A 24,980-nucleotide genomic window follows, 5' to 3' on the forward strand; every position below is an offset into this window, starting at 1 on the left:
AAAAAAAAAAAAAAAGGAGTAAGAGAAAAATGGAAGTTTTATATACCATAAGCAAAATGTATAAATTGTAAGATTTACTTGTATAGATAATCAGAAGGTTAAATATAGATAATGTGAAGGTTAAACCAGGCTTCTACCTATAGTACACTAATTCAAAAGTCACACACATATACGATATAAAAGAAAAGAAAGCTGTAACAATTCAGGTCCCCACGTGTACCTTTTACAGGTGCAGTCTGGCTAGGTATTCTGTTTTCATTTTTATCATCAACTGTTTCCCCTACAACTGGGTGCTCTGTGCCTCAGCTGTCAGGCTTATAGCAAGGGCTCCGAATAGAATTAAAAAAAAAGAAAAAAAGAAAAAGTAGGCCCTGTTGGTCCAAAGGAATATGGAAACACAGATGAAATGTCAGATCAGGAATTAAAATGATGACTGGTTTAACAATGAAGCCTAGGGAATAAATAATGACTCTGACATGAAGGACAGTGGGTTTATAATGCAATGATGAGGTCAAAGCGGTTCTCAATCCTGGCGGCACAGCACACTCACCTGTGGAAGGTTATCCACACACAGACACTGGAACCCTAATCCAGAGGCTTTTAATTCAGTTGGACTAGGGCAGGCCCCAGGATTTGCAAAGAGTTCCAAAGATGACTGGGATACGCGGCCAGAGTTCCAACCCCTGAACAAAGATTCAGTAGCCACAGGACAACAACTTCCAAAGAGACCCCCGGTCTGGTTAAATTTTCTACACTGGGGGTGGGAGTGGTGGTAAGGAATGGGCATTCTCAGAAAGGACATTATGACTGACTTACCAGGTGTCACTCCAAGGCAACAACAAGTATTCCAACAAGCAGAACCTTCTAGGGCCATCATAAGCCCTGGCAGGGAGAACCACTAGGCTCTGACCGGCAGAGGCAGAATCTCCTTGGGCACCAACAAGAAGTTGGTCACAGAAGGTGCCTTGCTTTAAACTCCGAGAGAAGCAGTGGAGATGCATACAGAACAGATCTCTTACCTTTATCAGACTGTTCCTAAAGCTCAATACAGTGTTTATGAAGTCGTGTGAAGAAAGAATGCATGACCCTGCTTCCCTGCTTTTTACCTCCTCCAGTTATTCTGTTCATGGGTGAAGTCACAACAAAAAAGACTAACAAAGCTGATACCAAAAAAAGAGGGGGTTAGAGAAATGGTTAACATTTCACAATAGTTGACATCTCAACAGACCACCATGTCTGCACAGCCTGTGTAATAGAAACTGGCGCTATGTAAAGATGGCCAGACAGAAGTGACACATTACTCACACAAACCCCAATTCACTTTTACCACCAGACCAACTATATCCTCTGGAACACAAATACTACACGCTTTGAGAAAATTCACTTGTGAATCAGTCATACGTTTCATCAGGAATACATCAAATACTAGATGAATGATTTCCTACCTGTAGCATCTGACTCTTTCCCAGACCTGGATCTCCAACAACAAGGACATGTGGATCTCCTCGAATCGGAATTCTGTTTTTGTCATCTGCATATTTTTGGCTTCCTCCAAAGAGTGCTAATGCCAAACCTGCTTTAACAAGCTCAAGTGTGGAAGAAGAGGGGGGGAGAAAAACCTCAAAACTGAGACAGACATAAAGATGACTAGCGAAAAAGGGATGCTTCTCCTTCTATGTTTATATTTACCTGAGAATTTTTTTAAAAGTATGATTGAACTTTAGTTCTTTACCCTAAGAAAATTAACTTAAAATATAAACTTCCATAATGTAAATGATTAAAAAGCAAAAACTAGGAAGCATATAAGATCAAAGAAGTATTTTTAAAGTCACTGAGTAAAGACCTACCTTGGAAGGCATACATCTACTCCACAAAACTGGGAAATACTTGGTAGCTTCCGCTTTAACACTTAGTGTCCAAAGTCACTTTAAAGGTACCTCATTCCTATTAGCTCAAATTAGTAAGCAGCTTGTTCACAAAAGGAGCTGTAGTTTGCCTTTCACATCATTCATTTATGGAGAATGATGACATATTAAAATACTAATAACTGGTTAACAAAAATTAGCTATTTTTTGCCAACTTTATATATTTTTGGATAAAGATGAAGTACTTACTTCATGACCAAAAATGACAGGACAAAGTGAGCTGAAAAACAAAATACAACTTATAAGTCCTTATTTATGCTTCATTAATCCATTAGAAGATCTACTTTACAACTTGCTTAACTTGCTTTATTTAGCATCAAAAAAAAAGAAAAAGACAGGGGCGCCTGGGTGGCACAGCGGTTAAGCGTCTGCCTTCGGCTCAGGGCGTGATCCTGGCGTTCTGGGATCGAGCCCCACATCAGGCTCCTCCGCTGGGAGCCTGCTTCTTCCTCTCCCACTCCCCCTGCTTGTGTTCCCTCTCTCGCTGGCTGTCTCTATCTCTGTCAAATAAATAAATAAAATCTTAAGAAAAAAAAAAAAAGAAAAAGACAAACATAAAATTTACGTCCCTCAAACTCAAGACATTTTATTCTAACAGTAAGTTCCTCAAAATTCTTGGTTAATTCATAAAGGAAAGAATGTTTTAAAAATTGTGCCTATGTAAGGGAGATGGAATACTTGCAAAGCATTTTATTTATTTTTTTGAGCGAGCGAGCGAGAGCAGGGGCAGGGAGGGGCAGAAAAGAGGGAGAGGGAATCTTAAGCAGTCTCCACACCCAACGTGGGCTTGATCTCAGGACCTGAGATTATGACCTGAGACAAAATCCAATCGGACGCTTAACCGATTGAGCTACCCAGGTGCCCCTTTGCAAAGCATTTTAAAGTAACTAAATATACTGTGGATCTATCACCAGCCTTTAAAATACCTCATAATCATGGTCTTCTACTTTAGGATACAGAACTATACTGTATATTTCATGAACACATATCTTTGTGTAGCCAAATCACTGGAAAGAGTGTAGCAGGTGAACTGAGTAAATAATATTTTAAGATGAGATAAAATGTCATTTCTTCAGCTCAATTCAAAGGATCAGAATAAGACCATATATGAATACAAGTGAATATATTTACATTTATCAGTTGTAAAAACAAAGATCAAGCAAAAAAAGCCAGGTGGAAGAGATGTAACCGATGTAAATCATTATCCCTTTTAATACATGTAAACACAGAAGATGGTGTCCTGCCACATCCCCTTGGTACCACTGTTAAGCATGCTCCCACATAATCACTGCTGGCTTCTGACCACGCACCTGCACCTGTCTGCTGAAGGGCTTTCTCTGGCGGCAGAAGCATCAGCAATAGGCAGGCCGGGCAGGCTGAAAATACTGGGTTATATAATATTCGCAGGAGTAGTCCCAAATTTAGGCCTTTGGATGGGAAAATAGTGAGGCTAGTTCTACACAGTCCGGTATACCAGAGGCCTCAAGAGGATTAAGCCCCGGATGCTTGTAGTAACCTCTTCTTTAAGGGACCATACACTGATTACCATCCCTTCTCACTCCTCCATTCCCTAACCAGTATTTCTGGGGATCACCTCAAAAATAAATGCTTACCCAAATCGTTGCTTCTGAAGAAACCTAAACTAAAACATAACCTTCCACTGTGTTCTCCATTATCCTTTCATGGTCCTCCACTTGTTAATCTAGCAAAGGTGGACAAACTTTTTCTTACAAGGCCCGAACATAAATCTTTTCAGTTTTACTGTCTGGGTCACAACTACTCAACTTGTGCGAAAGCAATTATGTAGATGAATGGATGGCGCTGTGTTCCAATAAAATTTTATTTACAAAACCAGGCAGTCTGCCTAATATGCCACCCCCTGTGAGATTAACAGATGGATGGCCATGAAAAATTCTAGTTTTAATGCTGAAATCACAAATATAGAACTAAAGGGTAAAAGCAACCTGTGGGAAGAAAACCTTTCTAGTATGGCAGAAGGACCCTGCAACGGTTCATTCTTTTCAAAATGGGTAAAAGGAACCAATCAAGGAGGTGTTTTGATCTTCGGCTCCTCCCTACCTGCTCACAGCCCATTCATCACACTGTCCCTGATCCACAGATCACACCCCCCATCTAGCTCAGAGCACCAAACCTTCTCCCAGGGTAGGTCTGGATGGCTATTGAGAGGAAGTCTCTGAGGGTTTAAGGACAAAGACCCCCTGAGGAACTCCATACTTTTCTCAGTTGGCTAACATATTAAAGGCAGAAACAGTCAAATTCTCTTAGTGTCCTAAGCCTAAAGTAAGGAGAAAACAACAGGGTTAAGCGTTCTAAGTGTTCACAATGCATTTCAAAACTTCAGTTCTTTACTACTCTTACGTACATCTATTTTTCAGTCTCTCTTGTTTTCCTCTATTTCTTCAAAATTATCCAAGAAATTGTTTAAAAGGTTTTAAAATAACAGCATGCTGTGTTAATTATGTTAAATACATTATAAAATTTCATGTAATCCTTGGAACAACCTTCTGAGACAGGATTTCTTTTAAGATGAGAAAAATGAAGGAGGTAATAGATAACATGCTTCCAACCACGCTGGAAGTAAGTGCTTGAAGTGGGATTCTAACTTAGATTTAAGTAACGTTAAAAAAAAAAATTAAAAAAAAAAAAGCTCTTAAACACTTAAGCAAATATTGCCTCTACTTTTCCTCCTCTCTACTGCGTGGCAATAACATGGAAATAAAATATTTCAAAATACTTACTGAATGTGACTTCTATGTCAATCTTCTTCTTGCTTTTTACAAGTAAACAAACAATCCCCCACATACAACTAATTGAAATGACTGGAATTCACAATCCCATCACTCTTCTGCTGAGTAATCAACTTCTAGCGTGAGATAGTACATTTTCTTTATGGATTAAACTAGAGATCAACAAACTTTCCATAGAGATACAGACAGTAAATATCTGTGAGCCATTCCCTGTTGCAACTACTCAGTTCTACCCCTACAGCTGGAAAGCAGCCAGGCACTACATAAATGAATGATTACGGCTGTGTTCCAGTAAGTTTATTTATAGGAAGTGAAATTTGAATTTTATATAATTTGTGTGTCATGAAATAGTCTTTTTTTTTCAGCCATTAAAAAAATGTAAAAATCATTCTTAGTTTATGGGCCATATAAAAGTGGGCAGTTAGCTGGATTTGACCTGTGAACTGTAATTTGGAACCATTTTGACTAGTTTTTTGTTACTTGTAGCCAACAGCACCCCTATCGCGCATATACATAATAAAACTTCAGATAACCTCATACATACTTGACAATGAGTTTAAACAGGTTTTCTTCAGCTTGAATCTCTTGGATGGCATAAAGATCTTTAAGTGAGAACTCCATCAATGCTCCATGCTTACACCCATCCTCCGAAGTCTTTGTTTTCTGTCCTTTGCTATTACTAACAGAATTTGCTTCAATGTACAAAAGGAACATGCATTTGTCATTCTTATTTCGAGAACCTGTAAATTTCAAAGTATGAAATACAATAATTGGTATTTTCATTTTTCTCTACAAAGATTCGAATGGCATGAGAAAGGCACAATAAGCTACAGATAAACCTTTATTTTAAAGAAAAGTTTCACCTATGTAAGAAACAAGGAATTCCCTGTCTTAGTAGATATTCAAAAGTACCTTGAAAAAAGATGAATGCTGACAAATTATTGAGGAACAATCAAAATGAGAAAAAAGTTATACAATACCTTCTTCAGCATTTGAGACTTTGACAACTCCAGTAATAGTCACTGTGTCTCCTGGGACACAGCTATCCACAAGATCGTGAACAAGTTCACACTCTATCGTTCGTGGAATCCGACCTGCTTCTCGCTGATCATCAGACATCAGCTCCTGGATTCTAAAAAGTTAAACAATTTTCAGTCAGTCTATATATTGACTTCAAGTAATTTCTTCAACATGTCAGCTATTCAGGACCCACAAGGTACTGAGCTAGATAAAGGGCAGATTAGTAAAAAAAAAAAAAAAAAAAAAAGTTCAATGGTGTATCTAATATTACTTCAGCAGTTTTCCTTTAAAAATGGCAGGATGGGGGCACCTGGGTGGCTCAGTGCATTAAGCGTCTGCCTTCGGCTCAGGTCATGATCCCAGAGTCCTGGGATTGAGCCCTGTGTCAGGCTTCCTGCTCAGCAGAGAGCGTGCTTCTCCCTGCACTTTGCCTACTTGTGCTCTCTCTCTCTCTCTCTCAAATAAATAAATAAAATCTTAAAAAGAAAAGAAAAAAAAAAGAGTGGCAGGATAAGCATATATGCTTGCCTACCCACTCTCCAAAATGTTCACCAAAACGGTAGTCACTAAATAAGTAAAGAGAAGTTTTAGAGTATGCAGAGGTGTTACTGATAAACAGGAGCTCTTGAAATTTTAGAAAACAGCAAGTGGGAAAGTATTGATGAATAAAACAAAATAACATCCAAAATACACAAAGGAAAAAGTTACAAGGATCAAAGAGAAGCGGGAGCGAATATTCTCAGCAGAGCCCTCTAATAGCCTTCTAGGTTGGAGCTGGCAGGAATGGAGAGTAGGGAATTCCTTGTTTCTTACACAGGTAAAACTTTTCCTCCTTTCAGTGGATGGCTAAAAGGAAATAGGAAAATCAACCGAAAGACAAGTCACAGAATAGCTGTTCAGAATTCTGGATGATAGGCAGGTAGGCGAAGAATGAGGGCATTCCAGCAAACCAGGCTTTACTGTTTAACAAAAACCAGAGCACTATCAGAGAAATGGATCCATCCGCTCTGTGAGGGGAGCTACAGCATCTAACGAGGGTATCAGAGCTTCAAAATAAAGCCTCCTCATTCTGGCATCTGAGGAGCCCAACTCCAATTCAAAACCATATTCATACAGCAAAATTTGACAGTCAAAACCCCTACCTTCTTATCCAGGGGAGCAGGCCTCATGAGGAAAAACTCCTACTTATAATACAGGAAAAGAAGTCTATCCTTCCTAGTCCAAATAATTTCTCATTGTTCATCAGATATTTCAGGATGAAATGGCAATAATTCAGGAAAGAAAAGAGCATCAGAAACAAACAAAAAGCTGCCTAAGAGTTTTTGAGAAAATCTTACCATCATAAAATAAGAGTAAGCGGCTATAAAAAGGGAACTATGGGAAAACAAATGTGATATCAGGAAAATTAAAAATATGTATATAAAAATCAAATAATTATAGGAGGGAAACAAAAAACCAAAGAACTCTAGAAAATGGCAGAGAGAAAGCAAAGGGTGAAAAAAAGGTTAAAAGACAGATGAACAGTCCAGTGGACGTATCTGATAGGAAGCTCAAAGACAGAAAACAGATATTCTAGAGTCCAAGACAACTCAAACAGGATGAAGACACATTTATATGTACTCTCACTACTTCAGAACACCATCGGCAAAAAGATTTCAAAAAGCAGGAAAAGCGCTAAACAACAAAGGTACAGTCCAAATATGAAGCACATTAAAATAGGGGAGAATTCAAGGGAGTAGAAGAGAAGAGAATTCATTTTGATTTTGACACTTGGATCATTTTTTTTAAGGGACAGAAAACAAAACAACACAGTGACATAAATTACATTTCCTTTTCTTGGCATTTGACACCTTCCTTGTTTGTTAAACAAAGATGATCATAAAAATACGAATGCTCTTGTTTTTGTTAGATACGACCTATAAATTAAACAAGGAAGACAGTTATGACTGGAAAAGAAGTAAACCTTGATAATGTAAAATTAACATCATAGCTGAAAGAAGTCTAGCAGTAGAAGGGGGGGAAGTAAAAAAGCAAGTGCATCGTCTCTAATGTCCTTGGTTCACAGAGAGTGGTTGGGTAAAGAGAGAGAAGACATGAAAGGATGCTATCTAAAATTATGTATAAGACAACAAGAAGTTGTAGGAACTGTGGCATACTACACTGATTTTTAAAAAACATTTACATGCATTACCTTAGAACTTTTTTTTTTTTTTTTTGTCACACTCATATTCCAGTTTAACTATATAGCAATTATATAGCATGAGGTCAGGGGCTTAGAGCCTCTCATCCGTCTTCTTTTTACCAACAGAATTGATATCTCTCCCTCCAAGCACAGTTTGGCTCCCCAACACCTGGGGGTAGCCACCTGGAGCCCATCTGATGAAGCCAGTGGCGCATGTATTTTCTCACTCCACAGAGCCATCCAGATGGCTTCTGCAGTGACTTCATAAAATCTTCTGGGCCAATAGGATTTTTGTTGGCCTATCATGGGAACCAAGGCTTTAAACCAATCATGGCTTTGAAAACCCAAGTTACCAGGCTGGCATTTGGGATCTCTTCCAGGCTTTTAAAAAAAATTTTAATTCTAGGACAGATAACATACAGTTATATTAGTTTCAGGTATACAATATAGTGATGCAACAATTCTACACATTACTCAGTGCTTATCACAATGAACCCCTATTTCACCCTCCCCATTCACCTCCCCTCTGAGTAACCATCTGTTTCCTACAGTTAAGAGTCTGTTTTTTGGTTTCTCTCTTTTTCTCTTTGATCATTTGTTTTGTTTCTTAAATTCCACATGAGTAAAATCATATGGTATTTGTCTTTCTCTGATTGGGTTATTTCACTTAGCATTATACTCTCTAGATCCTCTATGTTGTTGCAAATGGCAAAATCTCATTCATTTTTAAGGCTAACATTCCATTATATTTATATATAAATACACACACACACAGACACCACATCTTTTTTATCCATTCATCTATCAATGGACACAGGCTGCTGCCAATGATTTTTAATTCTCAAACTTATTTCACAATTGCAGTGAGTTGAATTGTGGCTTCAAAAGTTATGTCTGGAAAGTTTCTGAACAATCAGCTGATACAGCCTTATGGGGTTTCCTTTGTACGTATGTTTTCTTTTCTCTCACTGCTTTTAAAATTCTCTATCACTTTTTTTTTTTTTTTACCATTTTAATTACTGTGGGTCTTGGTGTGAACCTCCTTGAGTTGATTTTGTTGAGTGCCCTCTGTGCTTCCTATATCTGGATTTCTGTTTCCTTCCCCAGATTTGGTAAGTCTTCAGTTACCATTTCTTCAAGTAAATTTTCTGCCCCCTTGCTCTCTCTTCTTCTGGGAGCCCTATAAGTAAATATTACTATGCCTGATGGTATTACTGAGTTCTTAAGTCTACTTTTATTTATTTATTTTTTTATTTTTTCTCTCTCCTGTTCTGCTTGCTTTTCATTACTCTGTCCTTCAGGTCTCTGACCTATTCTTCTAGTCTACTACTTATTCCCTCTAGTGTACTTTTAATTTCAGTTATTGAGTTCTTCATCTCTGATTGGCTTTTTTTTAATGTTTTCTCTTTGTTGAGGAGACGTCTCAGGGAGGTCCTCCACCCTTTTCTCAAGTCCAACAAGTATCTTTATGACCATTACTTTAAACTTTCTATCAGGCATATTATTTATCTCCATTTCATTTAGGTCTCTTACTGTGATTTTGTCCTGTTTTTTCACTTGGGACATATTCCTCTGCCTCCTCATTTTGTCTAACTCAGTGTGTCTGTTTCTGTGTTAGCAAAGTCAGCTATGTCTTCTGCTCTTGAAAGTAGTGGCTTTATGAAGAAGAGGTCCTGTAATGCCCTGCAGTGCAATGTCTCCTGTTCTTAAGAACTTGGCACTTCAGGGGTGTCTCCTGTGTGTGTTGCGTGTGCCCTATTATTGTGGCTGAGACACATTTTGTCTTCAGTCTGGTAGTCTATAATGGTTCTCTTTGCCTGTTGCGGGCAGGGTTTGGTCCCTGTGTTGTTAATGGGCCAGTCTGGGCCTCCCTAGGCTTGAGTTGAGTTGGGCCAGATGTTTGCAAGAGCTGCAGGAGCACCAAACTGCCGGGCACTCTCCCCGTATTATCCCGAGAAGCTTCTACTAGTGGGCAGGGCCTACAGTCAGACCAGATGTCTGTCCCCAGCCCACTGCTAGGTCCACAGATTGACTGGTGTAAGTGTTTATCTTCCCCTCTCCCCGGGGCAGGAGTCACTTTGAGTGCTCTGGTCCCTGTCAGGGCTGCTTGCTCACTGCCACACTGTGGCGCCACTTTGGATGGACTCCTGCAGGAGAACGCAGGGGTGATGTGCACAGTGCCAGAAAGGTCCACGTCAGCTGGCTGCATGAGGGGAGCCGCAGCCACTGGGAAAACTCCTGCCCTGCTTGGAGGGATTGAGTCCACAGAAAAGTACAGGGGTGGGGTGTGCTATTAGTAAGTTAGGTGGAAGGTGGAGAGTGTTGCATTGTCCTAGTTCCCACAGGAGTCCCTGTATCTAGGCTGGAGGTCAGGGGAGGGGAGATAGCACCCACAAGCTCTTTTGTTCCTGGAGAAGTCTCCCAAAGATCCCTACCCCTCCAGTATACACTCTGAGATTAGTAAACAAATCTCCCTCCTGTATACCCCAGGTATTTTTTAAACTGCTACTTCTATGCTGTATCTCAGCAAGGCTGTTTGTTGTTCTGTCTCTTTAAGGGCAGGGACTCTGTTTCCTCTCACCAGCCAGCTTTCCCAGAGCTGAGCTACTGGTTTTTAAACTCTCAGGTGTTAAGCCCAGCTGATTCTAAGAACTCACAAATTTAGGCCCCTCTGGTTTTCAAAGCCAAAGGTTATGGGTATTTGCTTTCCCCAGGCAGTTTCCCTGTGCCTGGGGTGCCTGCTGCAGAGGTCTGCTTCTCTCCCCTCCCTACAACTGCTGCTGAGTCCCTCCCACCCACAGTCCCGTGAATCCGTTTGGCTCCCAACCACATCTCCACCCTTCCTACTCTCTTGGATGTGCCCTCTTCTCTATATTTAGCTGTGGAGAGTATGTTCTGCCAGTCTTCAGGTTGCTTTTGGGGTTAATTACACTGATGTGGGTGTTACCTAGTTGTACCCGTGGGACCAAGTGAGCTTAGGCTCCTCCTACTCTGCCATCTTCCCTGGAGATCTTTAAAACTTCTTTAAATAATGAATGTAAATAAAATCACTGAATGTTAAAATAATAATTTTGGACCTTGAGAGCTTGTTTGGAGGTTCTAGCAGGGGAGCGCAGCTACTCGTATACCCTTGACCGAAGAACGGTCCTCCTCTTTCGGGGAAGGTCGTCCTCTTCGACCGAGCGCGCAGCTTCGGGAGGGACGCACATGGAGCGGTGAGGGAGGAAGGGGACACCCGCCTAGCCAGCCAGATCAGCCGAATCAACCCTGGCGATCAATGGGGTGACAGATGTCGCAGCCAGATCGCCCTCACATCCTAAAATAATAATTTTGGAATACATTCATTATACACCTGGATTATCCTCCCAAATCCTCTGAGGTCACAGCCAGGTATCCACACGTAACCTGCACTACCAGCCCTGCTCCTTCTTCACCACCACCACTCCTCCACCTCCACCTCAATGCACACTCACACACTGGCAGCTGCAATGAGAAGTCTCAGAAGGACGCAACACGCTAAGGATGCCTTGCTTTTAAAAATCAGATAGACTTTTCTTATTAAAACGGATAAACAGAAAGAAAAAAATAACAATTACTCCAATCTCACTTCCGAGAGAGCACATTCTCAACATGTTTTTGTATTTGTCAGTTTTATCACTAAACACACTACACGTTTTATGTCATTTCAAACGATTCTCCTACAACATCATATTTAATGGCTACACAATAATCCACTGTACCATCCTATTTACAATATTTTCTTCAGATGTTTAGGCTGTTCCCCATTAAAACACACACACATACACACACTGTGAAAACATACTTTCAGCAAGCTATTTCTTCACATATTGTGACTGTTTTCATCAGGTAAACCTCTAGAACTGGGACTGCTTCAACTGCAAAGCCTTTGATAACACGTTGTAAGGCTTTCACCTTGATGCATTCAAGTATTTCAGTGCACTAGCTGAGAAACAATAATTTAATTCTTTATGGCCATTCCAAACTAAGCCTCAGAAAAAAATGAAATTGAATTTACTCTAAATGGCAGGAAGGCCTTTCACCTAGGGCAGATAGCCATTTTATATATCTACACATTGGTAGAATAAAATAATGTAAGCTAATATTATACTAACAGTTTTACTATAACTCAATCAAAATGAACTTTAGTAATACCTTACTTTTAAAGATTCAAGAAAAGGATTTAAATGGCCTCCTTTTTTTTTTTTTAAAGATTTATCATTTTAGAGGGTGGGGAGGGGCCAAGGGAGAGGAGGAGAGAGAATCTCAAGCACACTCCCTGCTGAGTGTGGAGCCTGACCCGGGGCTCGTTCTCATGACCCTGAAATCATGGCCTGAGCCAAAACCAAGAGTCAGACGTTTAACTGACTGCGCCACTCAGGCACCCCTAAATGGCCTCCCTTTCTAAGTTTAATCTCCTGATATCAAGAGACCATCATTCAAATCCAATTAAAATATTTAAGCCTATTTTCTTGTCTGCTATTTTTATCAGAAAGCAAAGAATTTTGTTCAAATAAATGAATTACTCTGGACCTTCTGTGCACCTATCCTACTGTGAACCATACGGCTCCTCTGAGGCCCTCATCACCTCCTTCAGTGGTGAAAGTCCTACACAGGTTCTTTGTACAACCTTGTGAACTACAAGGGCACAAATCACGCTCAAGAGTCTGAAACACAGCCCTAAAAAAGAATGAAATCTTGTCATTTGCAACAACATGGATGGAGCTATACAGTATAATACGAAGTGAGATAAGCCTATCAGAGAAAGACTAATACCACGATTTCACTCATATGTGGAATTTAAGAAACAAAACAAATGAACAAAGGAAAAAAAAAGAGAGAGAGAAACAAACCAAGAACCAGACTCTTAACTATAGAGAACAAATAGTTGATTACCAGAGGGGATGTGGGTGGGAGATGGCTGAAACAGGTGAAGGGGATTAAGAGTACACTTACTGTGATGAGCACTGAGCAATCACTATATTGTACATCTGAAACTAATAAAACACTGTTATCCATGCTGGAATTAAAGTTTTAAAAAATAAAATGTAAAAAAAAGTCTCAAACACTTCTTTTTATAAAATGGAGAGTTTGTGAAGATCTCAGCATAGTGTACAATTATTATATATGTTGGAACAGAAAGAGGTGAAGCTAGGACAGAACTTGGTAGCAATCCACCTCACTTTTTCTCTAGGTTCTTAGTTTTTTTAAGACCATCACCTGTTTTAGCCAGGTTTCTTGGGTAGCACTGGGACTTCAAAACTACCCATTATTTTATATTCAGGGATGAGTTATGGGACTACGGCCAGATAAAATGGATAAATTGTTGGGTTAAAAATACACATACGGGTCACCTGGGTGGCTCAGTTGGTTAAGCATCGGCCTTCAGCTCAGGGCATGATCCCAGGGTTCTGGGACCAAGTCCCGCATCGGGCTCCCTGCTCAGCAGGGAGTCTGCTTCTCCACCTCCCTCTGTTCTCTCTTCTCTCTCAACTAAATAAAATCTTAAACACACACACACACACACACACACACAAAAACCATATGACCTGCAAAAAACAGCTTTAAAAAAAAGAAACCTATAGTAAAATGCCTCACAGATAGTAAGAACATGAAACATGCCCATTTCTAAGCGATTCTTTAAAACTTTTAAACAACATTTCTCTCACAGCTCATGGAAAGAAAATCATAGAGCTTTGTTGGTCTACATCCAATTTAATGAATCAAATAAGTGAGAAATAAAATGAACTATTCCTTGGTAGCAAAAGGACATGATACTTGTACTTAAAATGCTTTCTGGAATCTGATGCAGAACAAATTTCAAATAAAGACAATTATCATTTAACACACAAACTCTTAATCAAATAAATCTTTTATTATATACTTTACCTCTGTCTACAGATAAGGCTTACATAACACAGGAATACTATAGATTTACTTGGCAGTATGAGAGATCTAAAACCTGTGTTTTATTTATAGTCTGATTGCTTACTTGATTGACTGCCAGTCCATTGTAACCGTGAGAGGAGAGCTACGGAGAGCAGTGAATGACCTCCCTCGACATGTCGGCACAGGACACTGCAACAAGATTAATTCATATCCAGATTTTGATAAACTGCAATCACATCTCAGGAAAATGCAAGTTAAAATGTTTCCTTTAATATCGTTTTAAGTTGGTCTCAGAATGGTATTATAGTATAATGTACTACAAGCTTAATGACTTTCTATTTCCATCTCCATCAATTCTGTATTACAAGCTTTTGAGGCACTTTTTCAGCTGGTCCCTCTTGATTACTGCTCTTATTCTTTCAGCTGTGGGTGTATAAGGCTCCTCACAAGTCTCTCACAATGAGCCCATGTTCTTTCCTTCGTGCACAGTCTCCTGATCCTTGAATGCCCTCTCGCATCTAGTCCCACATATCCAGCCCCAAACCTCCCCTCTTCCAAAGTCTTCCTAGGTCTCCTTTAATCCCCAGCTCTATCTCACTTCCTTTTGCACTGTTTGTATAATATTTATTTATTTACCACAGAGACAATCCTCAACATGCAAATGAGTTGTGTTCAAGTTTTTAAATGTCACTTGTTTGCTATTTGGGCCTCAAGGCGCACTTATAAATTCAGAGATTGTGGCCGACTGTATTTTCCAAATATGGTTGCAACAGCATCTCCCCATGAGCCTTTCTAGAATCCTCCCACTCCCCCCTCAAGCAATGGAATCTTATTTCCCTCTCCTGGGATCTGGACAGGCTTATGACTCACTTTGTAACCAACAGAAGGGATGCCACCTGATTTCTGAGGCTAGCTCAAAAAAGGCAAAGCCATTTTTTCCTGAGAGCTAGACCTATTTCTTAAGCTATCAGCAGCCATGTGAGCAGAATGAGTATCCTGAGCTGCCATACTGTGTACAAGAAGCCAAAACCAGCCCAGAGAGACACATGGTGGAGAGATGCCCAGCCAGCCCCCGGCCACTCTGGCCTCTTGCTGTTCGGCTCTATCTGCCATTTGACCACAACTCCATAAGAGACCTAGATGCAGAACTACCCAGCCAAGCAGTTCTTCTGAACTTCAGACTAACAGAAACCATAAGAAATAATTAAATGACTGTTGTTATTTTGAGCCACTAAGTTTTAGAGTGATTTGTGATACAGTAATAGTGACCGAAACACGATCTCCTGAACAACCATCTTTCTGGTCACTTCCATTCATGGAAGTTCAGACACATGCAGAACCTCTTCACACCAGTACTCATCTTACCAGTCAGCACTACTACCCACTACATTAGGGGAGGACATGGAAATACCCTGACCAAATACAGTTTACAGAAAATATCCAGTAAGTCAGGATTGAAATTCTGGCCTCTGGGGGTGCCTGGGTGGCTCAATTGTTAAGCGTCTGCCTTCGGCTCAGGTCGCCATCCCAGCGTCCTGGGATTGAGCCCCACATCAGGCTCCCTGCTCAGTGAGGAGCCTGCTTCTCCCTCTCCAACTCCCCCCTGCTTGTGTTCCCTCTCTCACTGTCTCTCGCTGTCAAATAAATAAATAAAAATCTTAAAAAAAAAAAAAAAACTTCTGGCCTCTGAACTAAAGGCAGAGCCTGAACCTTAAGCCCAGACAAATTGTAGATGACACTCATTTACCAACACTACTGATTATTCAGAACCAATAGCTGAATCTCACACACCCTGTCCTTCCTGTAAGAGAAGGAAACCTTACAAATTCCAATTTGTGTAAAAATGTAATAAATGTAAAATCTATTAAAGTCCAAGGATGGTAAAGGCAACTCTGGAAAAGAAGAATAGATACGGTAAGTCTCCCTGCCTTCTGAAAAGTTGTAATAAGATCAATGTAAACAGGATTGTATAGAGCTGGTACAGGACCAGTGAAATGAAATGGACTCCCATGTCTACAGGACAGTGTACCATAGAGGAATAAAGGGCTTAATTAACAAATAAATGGTGACAACTGGCTTTTCACTTAAAAGAACAAAATTAGATTCTTAGCTTTATGCTATTCCCAAGATTAAATTCCTGATGGACAAAAATCTAAATATAAAAATGAAACTTAAAAGTATTAAAAGAAAATGTAAGAGATATGTTTATAATGCTCAAGTGAAGAAGGGTTTTTAATAAAGCAGGACATGAACATAAAAGTCATAAGAAAAAAAACCTGATCAATTTAACCATGTCGAAATATAAAGCTACAGAATAAAAAATATACCACAAAGTTAAATGATAAAGCAAATACTGAGAGAAGATATCTGTAATATATACAATCCACCATTAGTATCTAGAATTCATAAAGAACTCCTATAGTATAAACAGAAAAATAAGATTTATTTATTTATTTTTAAAGATTTTATTTATTTATTTGACAGAGAGAGAAACAGCCAGTGAGAGAGGGAACACAAGCAGGGGGAGTGGGAGAGGAAGAAGCAGGCTCCCAGCGGAGGAGCCTGATGTGGGGCTTGATCCCAGAACACTGGGATCACGCCCTGAGCTGAAGGCAGACGCTTAACGACTGAGCCACCCAGGCACCCCAGAAAGATAAGATTTAAATAGAAAATTCAGTAAAGGAAACTGAATGGCCAATAAAGATGTGAAAAGATGTTCAACTACAAAAGAAATTGGTATAAATACCATTTATACCAATCAGACTGGCAAAATATTAAAAAGTCTAACAATACCAAGTGTTAATGAGAATACAGGGAAATGGTAATTGTTTAACACTACCAACAGAGGTGTAAGCTGGGACCAACACTCCGGAAAGTCGTTTGGCAACATCTAATAGTTAACAATAAGTACATCGCACAACTGAGAAATTCCTCTGCTAAGGAGACATGTGTAAGTATGTTCTCTGCATCATATAACTGTAAAAAACTGCAAACAACACAAATGTCCACTAGGAAAATGGATAAATAGTGGCTATTCATTCAATGGAATACTCCACAATAGTAAAGATGAAAGACTTAGATATGTATTAAGACAGGTAAAGTCTAAGATAACCAAGTGAAAAAAAAAAACTGGCAGAATGTTACATTCAGTACACCATTTCTGTAAAAACACACAACAAAACAAACCCTACACATAAAGTCAGGTATGAGAATGCAGATTGGAAGACTACCTGCCAATTTCAGAAGAGTGGCTGCCTCTGAGGAAGGAAAAAAGTGAGTGGAAACGGGGAGGGCAACAAAGAGACTTCAACCTTAACTCTAACACTTAATATGTCATGTTTAAAAAATTAACCTAAAATCACAAAATATTAATATTTGTCAACTCATAATGGTGGGTATACAAATATTCTCTCCACTTTTCTATGGCTTTAAGATCTATAGTCTAAAAAAAGTTCATAAAAAAGAAACATGTCACTTTCAAACAGCAGAATAAAGGAAAGAAAACTTGATGTGTATACCTATTAAGCAAAATATAAAAATATGAATAAAAAGAATACACATTAACTTCAGGATAATGATTATCTCTGGGAATGATACAAGCAAGGGAGTACAAAAGAGACACTAATCACATCAGTAATGCTTTATATCTTTAAAAATATATCTGGAACTGGTAAAATGTAAATTCTGGGTGGTGATTAGAGAAATGTTTTATTTCTTTATTTTCTATACCCTGAAGTATTTCATAATTTAAAAACTGAAATTACAAATAAAAATAAGCTCTGTGTTCAGAAACACTGGGAAATGTTTTCTGTAAACTGATTTGCCTTCTTTGCCAAGATAAATAATTTAAAGAACATATTACCTTTGTGGGAAGATTATATTTTCCATCTGGAAAAGAAAAACCTTGAACTTCTCCACATGCAGCACAAAGAAAAGCCATCTTGGTGCAAAGAGGCTTTATATTACTGACACGAACCACCGTCCCTCTCAGAGCGATGTATTTTCCATAGTAATTTGCCCGGACATTCTTGAGCTGTGTCAATGGCTCATAGTTATAGACCCTAGAAACAAAAACAAGAATATTTATCTATGAATTTACAAATCAACCAACAGTGGACATTATCTGTATTTTCACAACTTTCTTTTAGGAGCAACTGGAGTTCTCCAACCATATTATCCTTATAGCTCCGAAATTTCACAACAATTAAATCATTCTTAAAGATTTAAAAAATGCTAAACCTTCTCTCTTCTTATTTCATTAGGCTGTTCTCTAAAAGAAAAAAGGAAAAACATAATGCCGACAGAAAAAATTTAGCAACAAAAAAAGTGACTTTTCAGTTTCTAACTCCTTTTTCAAGAACTGTTACACAATGGGGGCGCCTGGGTGGATCCGTCGTTAAGCGTCTGCCTTTGGCTCAGGTCATGATCCCAGGGTCCTGAGATCAAGCCCCGCATCAGGCTCCCTGCTCAGCGGGAAGCCTGCTTCTCCCTCTCCCACTCCCCCTGCTTGTGTTCCCTTTCTTGCTGTCTCTCTGTCAAATAAATAAATAAATAAAATCCTCAAAAAAAAAACAAAAAAAACCCAAAACCTGTTACACAATGTCTTCTATAAATTCTGGAAAAGAAAAGCAAAACTCTGATGATTATCTTATTCATTTCTTCTAATAAGAATTTAAAATCTTAAAATAAAGATGAGTCAAAGAAAAACAAAATTCCATTTGTGCTGTGTCTAATAGAAACCTAGTAATTTCATAATCACACCACCTAGTGTATTACATAGGGTATTAATTTAAATAGCAGGGACTTGGTAAGTCCCAAAATCAACGTTTACAAAAACGTGAAGGTTGGGAAATCACCTTATTTAGAAAGGAAAAGTTTATTTTTGCCATGAACTCTTTGAAGAATTCCAGGAGGTTCACTTGTGTGTGACAACCAATGAGATAGCAAAGAACTCATACCCTTTTTACTGATTTCTTTGACTTTATAAAATGAGGTTCTCATTCTTAGTCTTAAATGCCAGATTGTAAATAATACTTTAATACCAGCAAATCCTCACCTTGCATGAATGTGTGGCACATTTACCATTGTTTCCCCATCCCTAGACAATCCTTCTTGGGCTTGTAATTCAGCTGCATGCCTTTCAAGGTCCCTAGTTAATACCTAAACGGGACAGGTATTTACTTAAAAGTTGGAAAACAAAACATCCTCTTGAAGCAGAACTCTTTTACAGAAAATACTAAGTTTATGAATATAAACAGTTCAGAGCAGAATATTAACAGAACTTCAATAGCCCTTTAAAACTCTGATATTTAATTGTGACTACTTATTTTATAGTGGATTGTTTTACCTGGGATTTTGTGGTCCCCGGACTGGAAAACTCCAGCATCCCTGTCTCCTACTTTCTGTCCAAACTAAGCTTAATAGTAAAAGTTCTTACAGTAATCCCCAAAGCAATTACCTGCTGGACAGGCTCTGGTGGAAACATATTTTCTACTTCTCTATATTCAGTGATTTATTAAGATAGAGAAAATAAAGATGTCTTTTGAAATACTCAATACCCACTCCCTTGGCACTGACATTAAATTAATATTTAATAATCTCTTGTACACAAAGCAGTATGCAGACAATCTAAGAGTGAAAATGAGATACACATATAGAGCTATAATTGTTAAAAAGACCATAAAGATTTAGAGACAAAATACTATGCAAGTTTTGAAGGTCGTGAGAAAAGGTTTCATGGAGAGACAATAGCATCAAGCCCCCCAATCTGGATATGCAATGCACGGGGCATTCCATGGTTAAGGGACAGCATGTGCAAGAGATCAGACTATTGAAAGAATACCGGGGAGAGCTCAGCTTAGCTGAATGGTAGTGGGCGAAAGTGGGGGAGGAAGTTGAACCAGATCCCGGAAGGCCTTCAACACCACAGAAAGGATTTAAATTTCACTTTGCAGAAAAGTCACCACAGTTTCCAAAGACAGATCATGTTTTACCATGTACCAGTTTAGGTACCATAATGAAGTGTTTAAGACTGATGCAGTAAGGGTGGAAAAGAGGTGGATTTAAGAGATGTTTTAGAAATAGCAATGAACGAATGCGGTGACTTGGATACAGAGAACTAATGAGTGAGAGGAGTCTGAAACAACACCAAGGTTTCCAGTCTCCGGTAACCAGCAGCATACACATCTTTGTAATGAACTATTCCTGCGCCTGGCTACCATTACCTCCTCTGCTCTATGTGCAGTTCTCAATACCCCTTTAAGACCCATCATACCTCTACCATCTCTACAAAGTCTTCCTCTGAGCTTTCCCCATTCCTCCCCAATCACTGAGGGTCTTATCTTTATCTCTGAATGCAGCCAGTACTTTATCCATGACTGTTCTGAGATTTATTTACTCTCTTTACCTTGAAGCATTTATCTCTTTGCCAGCCTAAATACTTTCACATATGTTGTCAACTGGCCCTGAGAAAAACTCAGGCAGGCATAGCACGTATTATTATTTTCAGTTTATATATGGGGACACTCAGGGAGAGTAAATGACTTGCCTCCAGACACAGAACCTAAATCTGAGGTTGCTTTCCAAGTTCTAACTGATAACATGATCCTTGTCTTATCTTCCCTATGAGATTGTTTCCAAGGAGCTCTTTAATTTCTATATTATCTTCAACAGACTAAACTAATTCAAATAAATGAAAATAAATGTTATATTTAGATAGGCTGTTATATACAAAATGAATGGTATCTTTTAGGACAGGACTGCAACCTTTCAGTTCTAGCCAACGTCTGTTAGTTAAAAACTAAGTATCTTTTAGAGAAGGTACTGTTATTGTAAAATCTTCCTTTAAAATTCTGATGGAGGCTGCAGAAGATAAGTCTTTACCTGATGTACTGCCAGACCCATGCAAGCCAAGGTTTGCTCGGGTGTATCCCTCAACTCATTTGCTAGATTTGGTACCAAGTCAGCCATTTCATCATCTTCTGTCAGTTCTTTAAAATCCACCATAATACTTCCCTTTCTTTCTATTTCATCCTATAAAATATTAAGGCATGAAAACAATGATGGCTTTTTTGGAGTCAACAATCATAACTAAACATAAAATTACACACTTTGAAAAAGCATATGTTTATATGGTGATAACAATAAGTATCGTAAGCTTTGTATCACTTCAAGTATTTAAAATATATTAACTTATTTGTGCCTCTTAATGACCCTTGGTGGTATTAATACTACTATGCCCAACTGATACATGAGAAAACCAAGGTACAGAGAACATAAGTAATACACTGAAGTCCACACTGCAGCCAAGTGGCAGAGCTGGGATCTGGATCAAGGCTGTCTGGCTGCAGCATCCACTGACCACTAGCACCTCAAATATATTGTTCAAGAAGACAATACGTAAAGGCAGATTAGTAGCTTTGTTGTAGAGGAATCTTACCTTATCATATAAATCAATATGCCTTGTGAAAAAATTTTCAAATGCTTCAATCTTCTGAATGAAAGGAGAGCTACTGCTGTAAACTAATCCAACAAAATGGCATTAGCACTAATAATCACATGTGTAGAGACATGTTTTTCATGAGACAAAAGAGATGCTGTATTCATGGTAGAGGACTTTTTCCAATTACTTTACATTCTGATTACATTTACATAAGAATATAAGTAAGTACTGAGTGAATAGTTAAGATTCTAAAACAAGTTTAGGTCTGCATAACCTTAAATGCAGATAGGAAGTGACTCTCTCTAAAAGCACAGATATCTGGGAATCTTTGTAATGAACCTTTGACACTTGATAGGACCTGGTAGTTCAAATAGCTTACATAAAAATGAAAATTATAATGAATTATAATAAAGCCAAAGCTAGACACATGAACTAAATTCTTATTCAGAAACGGAACTAAAGACAATCAGTCTTTGCAAAGTAAATTCTACTAGTCCAAACTGCCACATCCTGAAATCGGGGGAGACAGACCACTACTTCACTTTGACCCTAAAACCTTTACACTATAAAGTTCTATAACATTTTCAAATTGGTCTCTCACAGAGAAATAATACGGTTAAGTAGTTTGGAAGTACAGATGATTAAACCTAAGGTATCTACTGAACTCCATCTTTAGGACCAGTCTAAAGATCACTTCTAGTGCTCTGGGCTAACTGCTAGGGCCATATTGCAGGTGCTGGTAGCTAATGCATCCTAAAGCAACAAAAGACACATCACTTACAAAAAACATCTGTGTATATAGTAGAAAAAAACAGACTCTCAATACAGAAAACATTTGTAAAGCACTTTATTCATTCACCAAATGAATACTGAGTGCTTGGTATGGGGCAAGATCCTTGCCCTTAAAGAAGTACACAATCTAGTGGGAAAGTAACATATATATGCATGTACAACCCATAACTAATAAGAGCTATAATAAACATAGAAACTGTAAGAATGCAGAAAAGACTAGTCTCCAAACCTATAAAGACAGGTGTATAATATTAGCTGATGTTCTTGATTATAAAAGAGGAGATTCCTTAAGTGTGTTTCTACGCAAACCTGTGTTCGTGGTCTCTCGGTTCCAAACCCACTCTTCTCTTTTCTGCTCTGTGATGCTATGATTGAGATCTGCACAGTGCATTTCCCAGACTCCCTTTAGGTTCTACCAATTTGAGGCACTTTAAAGACTGGAAGGTGGCAAGAAAGAAGGATTTTATTTTTGTTTATAATTCTTTTCAGCATCTCTCCAGCTGCAGAAAATAGCTACAGTTCCAGCCTCCAGCTCTGAGCATCAGCCGTGAAATCCTCCCACCAGAGTTACCAGCAACAACCAGCTTCATTCACTGCAGTGGGTCTGAGCTCAGGTGTGAAGGGTACCCTTCAGAGGTCCAACCACAGCTTTGTAGGGTGCCCCTTAGCGGCCGAAGCAATAGCCCTTCCTTTGAATTCCTAAGTCCTGGCAACTTCGGAACTTCTTACCTTTTGTACCCTCAGCCATAAGGACAGTTGCCGCTTCCAGAAGTATTATTACCTGGGGGCTTACGTCAATGTTCCCCCTTTGCTCTTTTAGACTTTCATCTGTATATTCAATTCCCTGTATTAAATCCCCTTTTTGAAATACCTAGTGTAGTTTCTGCTTTCCTGATATAAAACCTAAAAATATTATTGAAGCAAATATGATTTAATTGTTTGGGTGAACTAAAATTAAAGAAGGTGGTATCTATCAGTAAGCCAAATGACAGAGATGTAACAACTGAAGACAAAGGAAGAAAATAGAACTTATGGTACTTTTTGCACTTTTAACTCTACCTTCAGAGAAATAAAGTTTCCAGCCTTTATATGGTATTAACTGATCCAATGTTGACTGTAGTAGCAAAGACTGTGGGGTTTGTTCTGGGGAAAAAAAAAAAAAAAACAGAATACTAGATCAGCAGAAATAGTATTATGTGCTGATGATTGTCAAAGCAAGCACTAGGTCAGTAGAAACAGAACATTTTTTTTTCCAATTTGCTTCTCCTTCCAGCAATGAGAAGCTGACATGATATTAGTAGTTACAGGTTAAGTTAGAGGTTTCAGTAAAAATTTTGGAACTTAATGTTTAAATACTACTTTAAGGAATACATCAAGTAAGACTGAAATTTAAGTTAAACTGCTTTGTAGGATACACATAGTTTCCTTCGTGGAGAAAAAAAAAATTGAACAATCTTTGACTTCCCCTACCAGAAGTATGTTTTCTCGTTGTTTTATTCAGGTCAGGTCTGCGTTCTCTCTCTCTCCATTTTCCTGTGAAGCTCCCACCACCTCTTCCTCTTTTCCAGCTTTGAAATCTTCCTCGTCCAAATCCTCTGCCTCTATAGTCTCCATTCATATTTTCTAGAAGACAAAGACTAAAAAAAATTCATCAAAATTACAGTGAAAATAGTGCTAAGAATGTATTAACATAGTAAATAAGAGAAAATTACTGTATTCTAGTTTGAGATTAGCAAACAGGCCCGCAACAGTGTACACTACGGTAATAATGAGATGTAGTCTCAAACACTCTGCAGTTACCCTTCTAATTCCCATTTCTTTTTAAGTTTTTATTTAAATTCCAGTTAGTTAACATGCAGCGTAATATGTTTCAGATGTACCACGTAGTGATTCAACACTTCCATACAACCTTGGCGCTCACCACAAGTGCACTCCTTAATCCCCATCATCACCTATTTCACCCATACCCCCACCCACTTCCCTCTAGTAACCATCAGTTTGTTCTCTATAGTTAATATGAGTCGGTTAAGCATCTGTCTTCAGCTCAAGTCACGATCTCAGGGTCCTGGGATGGAGCCCTGCCTCAGGCTCCCTGCTCAGCGGGGAGTCTGCTTCTCCCTCTCCCTCGGCCTGTCTCCCCCCTCTCGCTCTGAAATAAATAAATAAAATCTTTAAAAAAATTAATATGAGCCTGCTTCTTGGTTTGTCTCTCTTTTTCCCCCTTTTGCTCATTTGTTTCTTAAATTGCATATGAGTGAAATCATATGGTATTTGTCTTTCTCTGATTGACTCATTTTGCTTAGCATTATACTCTCTCGCTCTATCCGGGTCATTGCAAATGGTCCCATCTCTTTTTAAGGTATACCCATGGTGTTTCACCAAGTACACTGAATGCTCATGGGATAAAAATAAAGTACTGTACCTGTTTGCAAGGAGCTCCTACTACAGAAATGAAAATAAGACAAGTAATTAACTCTGAGATGACTTGTTTGTAGTGTTTTAGACTTATAAAAGAGCAGCACTGGCTGAACATAATCCTGACTGACACTAGGAATGCATCATCATAGCCCCTTATATACAGTCAATCCTGCATGTCATATCCACTTGTATCAGAGACGCAAGGATATTCTTACATAGGCAGCTAATATAGACCTTTCTGGGGAAGCACAGGAGTGGAACATGCTACGTACAAATTTCAATCTTTTTTCTCTGTAGGGGTTAAATGGGAAAGAAGTTTATTTTCCGAGACTGAACAACTTCTTAAAAAGACAATAGAAGAAAGATCATTTCTAGGTCAATACTGACTAGATAAATTTAGTTTTTAGATAAATTTATGGAAATGCAATAGTTTTTTTGATAATATATTCGTATTTGTTAACGTTATAATCTTTTTCGCTGATTATCTCTTCACATTTTTTGTTTTGTACATAGCAAGATACTCATTT

General features: G+C 38.7%; 1 protein-coding gene and 1 long non-coding RNA gene across 4 annotated transcripts in view; one reads left to right on the forward strand and one right to left on the reverse strand.

Annotated features, from left to right (window-relative positions):
• The window catches only part of LOC103674417, a 43,946-nt gene extending 28,619 nt beyond the window's left edge, over window positions 1-15,327 (forward strand). For both annotated transcript variants that reach the window (XR_571637.2, XR_005836896.1), the window contains one exon: window positions 13,893-15,327. This is a non-coding gene — a long non-coding RNA (uncharacterized LOC103674417). The remainder of the gene's footprint in view (window positions 1-13,892) is intronic.
• The window catches only part of MCM8 (minichromosome maintenance 8 homologous recombination repair factor), a 39,828-nt gene that overhangs the window by 13,675 nt on the left and 1,173 nt on the right, over window positions 1-24,980 (reverse strand). Inside the window, exons 2-12 of one of the 2 annotated variants that reach the window (XM_040637990.1) lie at window positions 23,506-23,658; window positions 23,095-23,178; window positions 21,241-21,323; window positions 20,685-20,834; window positions 18,859-18,962; window positions 17,665-17,863; window positions 13,906-13,991; window positions 5,674-5,825; window positions 5,238-5,433; window positions 2,115-2,145; window positions 1,446-1,586 (exon numbers count right to left, since the gene is read on the reverse strand). In XM_040637990.1, the coding sequence (XP_040493924.1) occupies window positions 1,446-1,586; window positions 2,115-2,145; window positions 5,238-5,433; window positions 5,674-5,825; window positions 13,906-13,991; window positions 17,665-17,863; window positions 18,859-18,962; window positions 20,685-20,834; window positions 21,241-21,323; window positions 23,095-23,178; window positions 23,506-23,653 (1,374 nt within the window). In that variant the 5' untranslated portion in view covers window positions 23,654-23,658. Of the gene's footprint in view, window positions 1-1,445; window positions 1,587-2,114; window positions 2,146-5,237; window positions 5,434-5,673; window positions 5,826-13,905; window positions 13,992-17,664; window positions 17,864-18,858; window positions 18,963-20,684; window positions 20,835-21,240; window positions 21,324-23,094; window positions 23,179-23,505; window positions 23,673-24,980 lie in introns of both variants that reach the window. The other variant, XM_008703331.2, reaches the window with a different exon arrangement.

Source organism: Ursus maritimus, unplaced genomic scaffold (assembly GCF_017311325.1).
Source record: "Ursus maritimus isolate PB19 unplaced genomic scaffold, ASM1731132v1 scaffold_22, whole genome shotgun sequence".
NCBI classification, from domain to species: domain Eukaryota; kingdom Metazoa; phylum Chordata; class Mammalia; order Carnivora; family Ursidae; genus Ursus; species Ursus maritimus.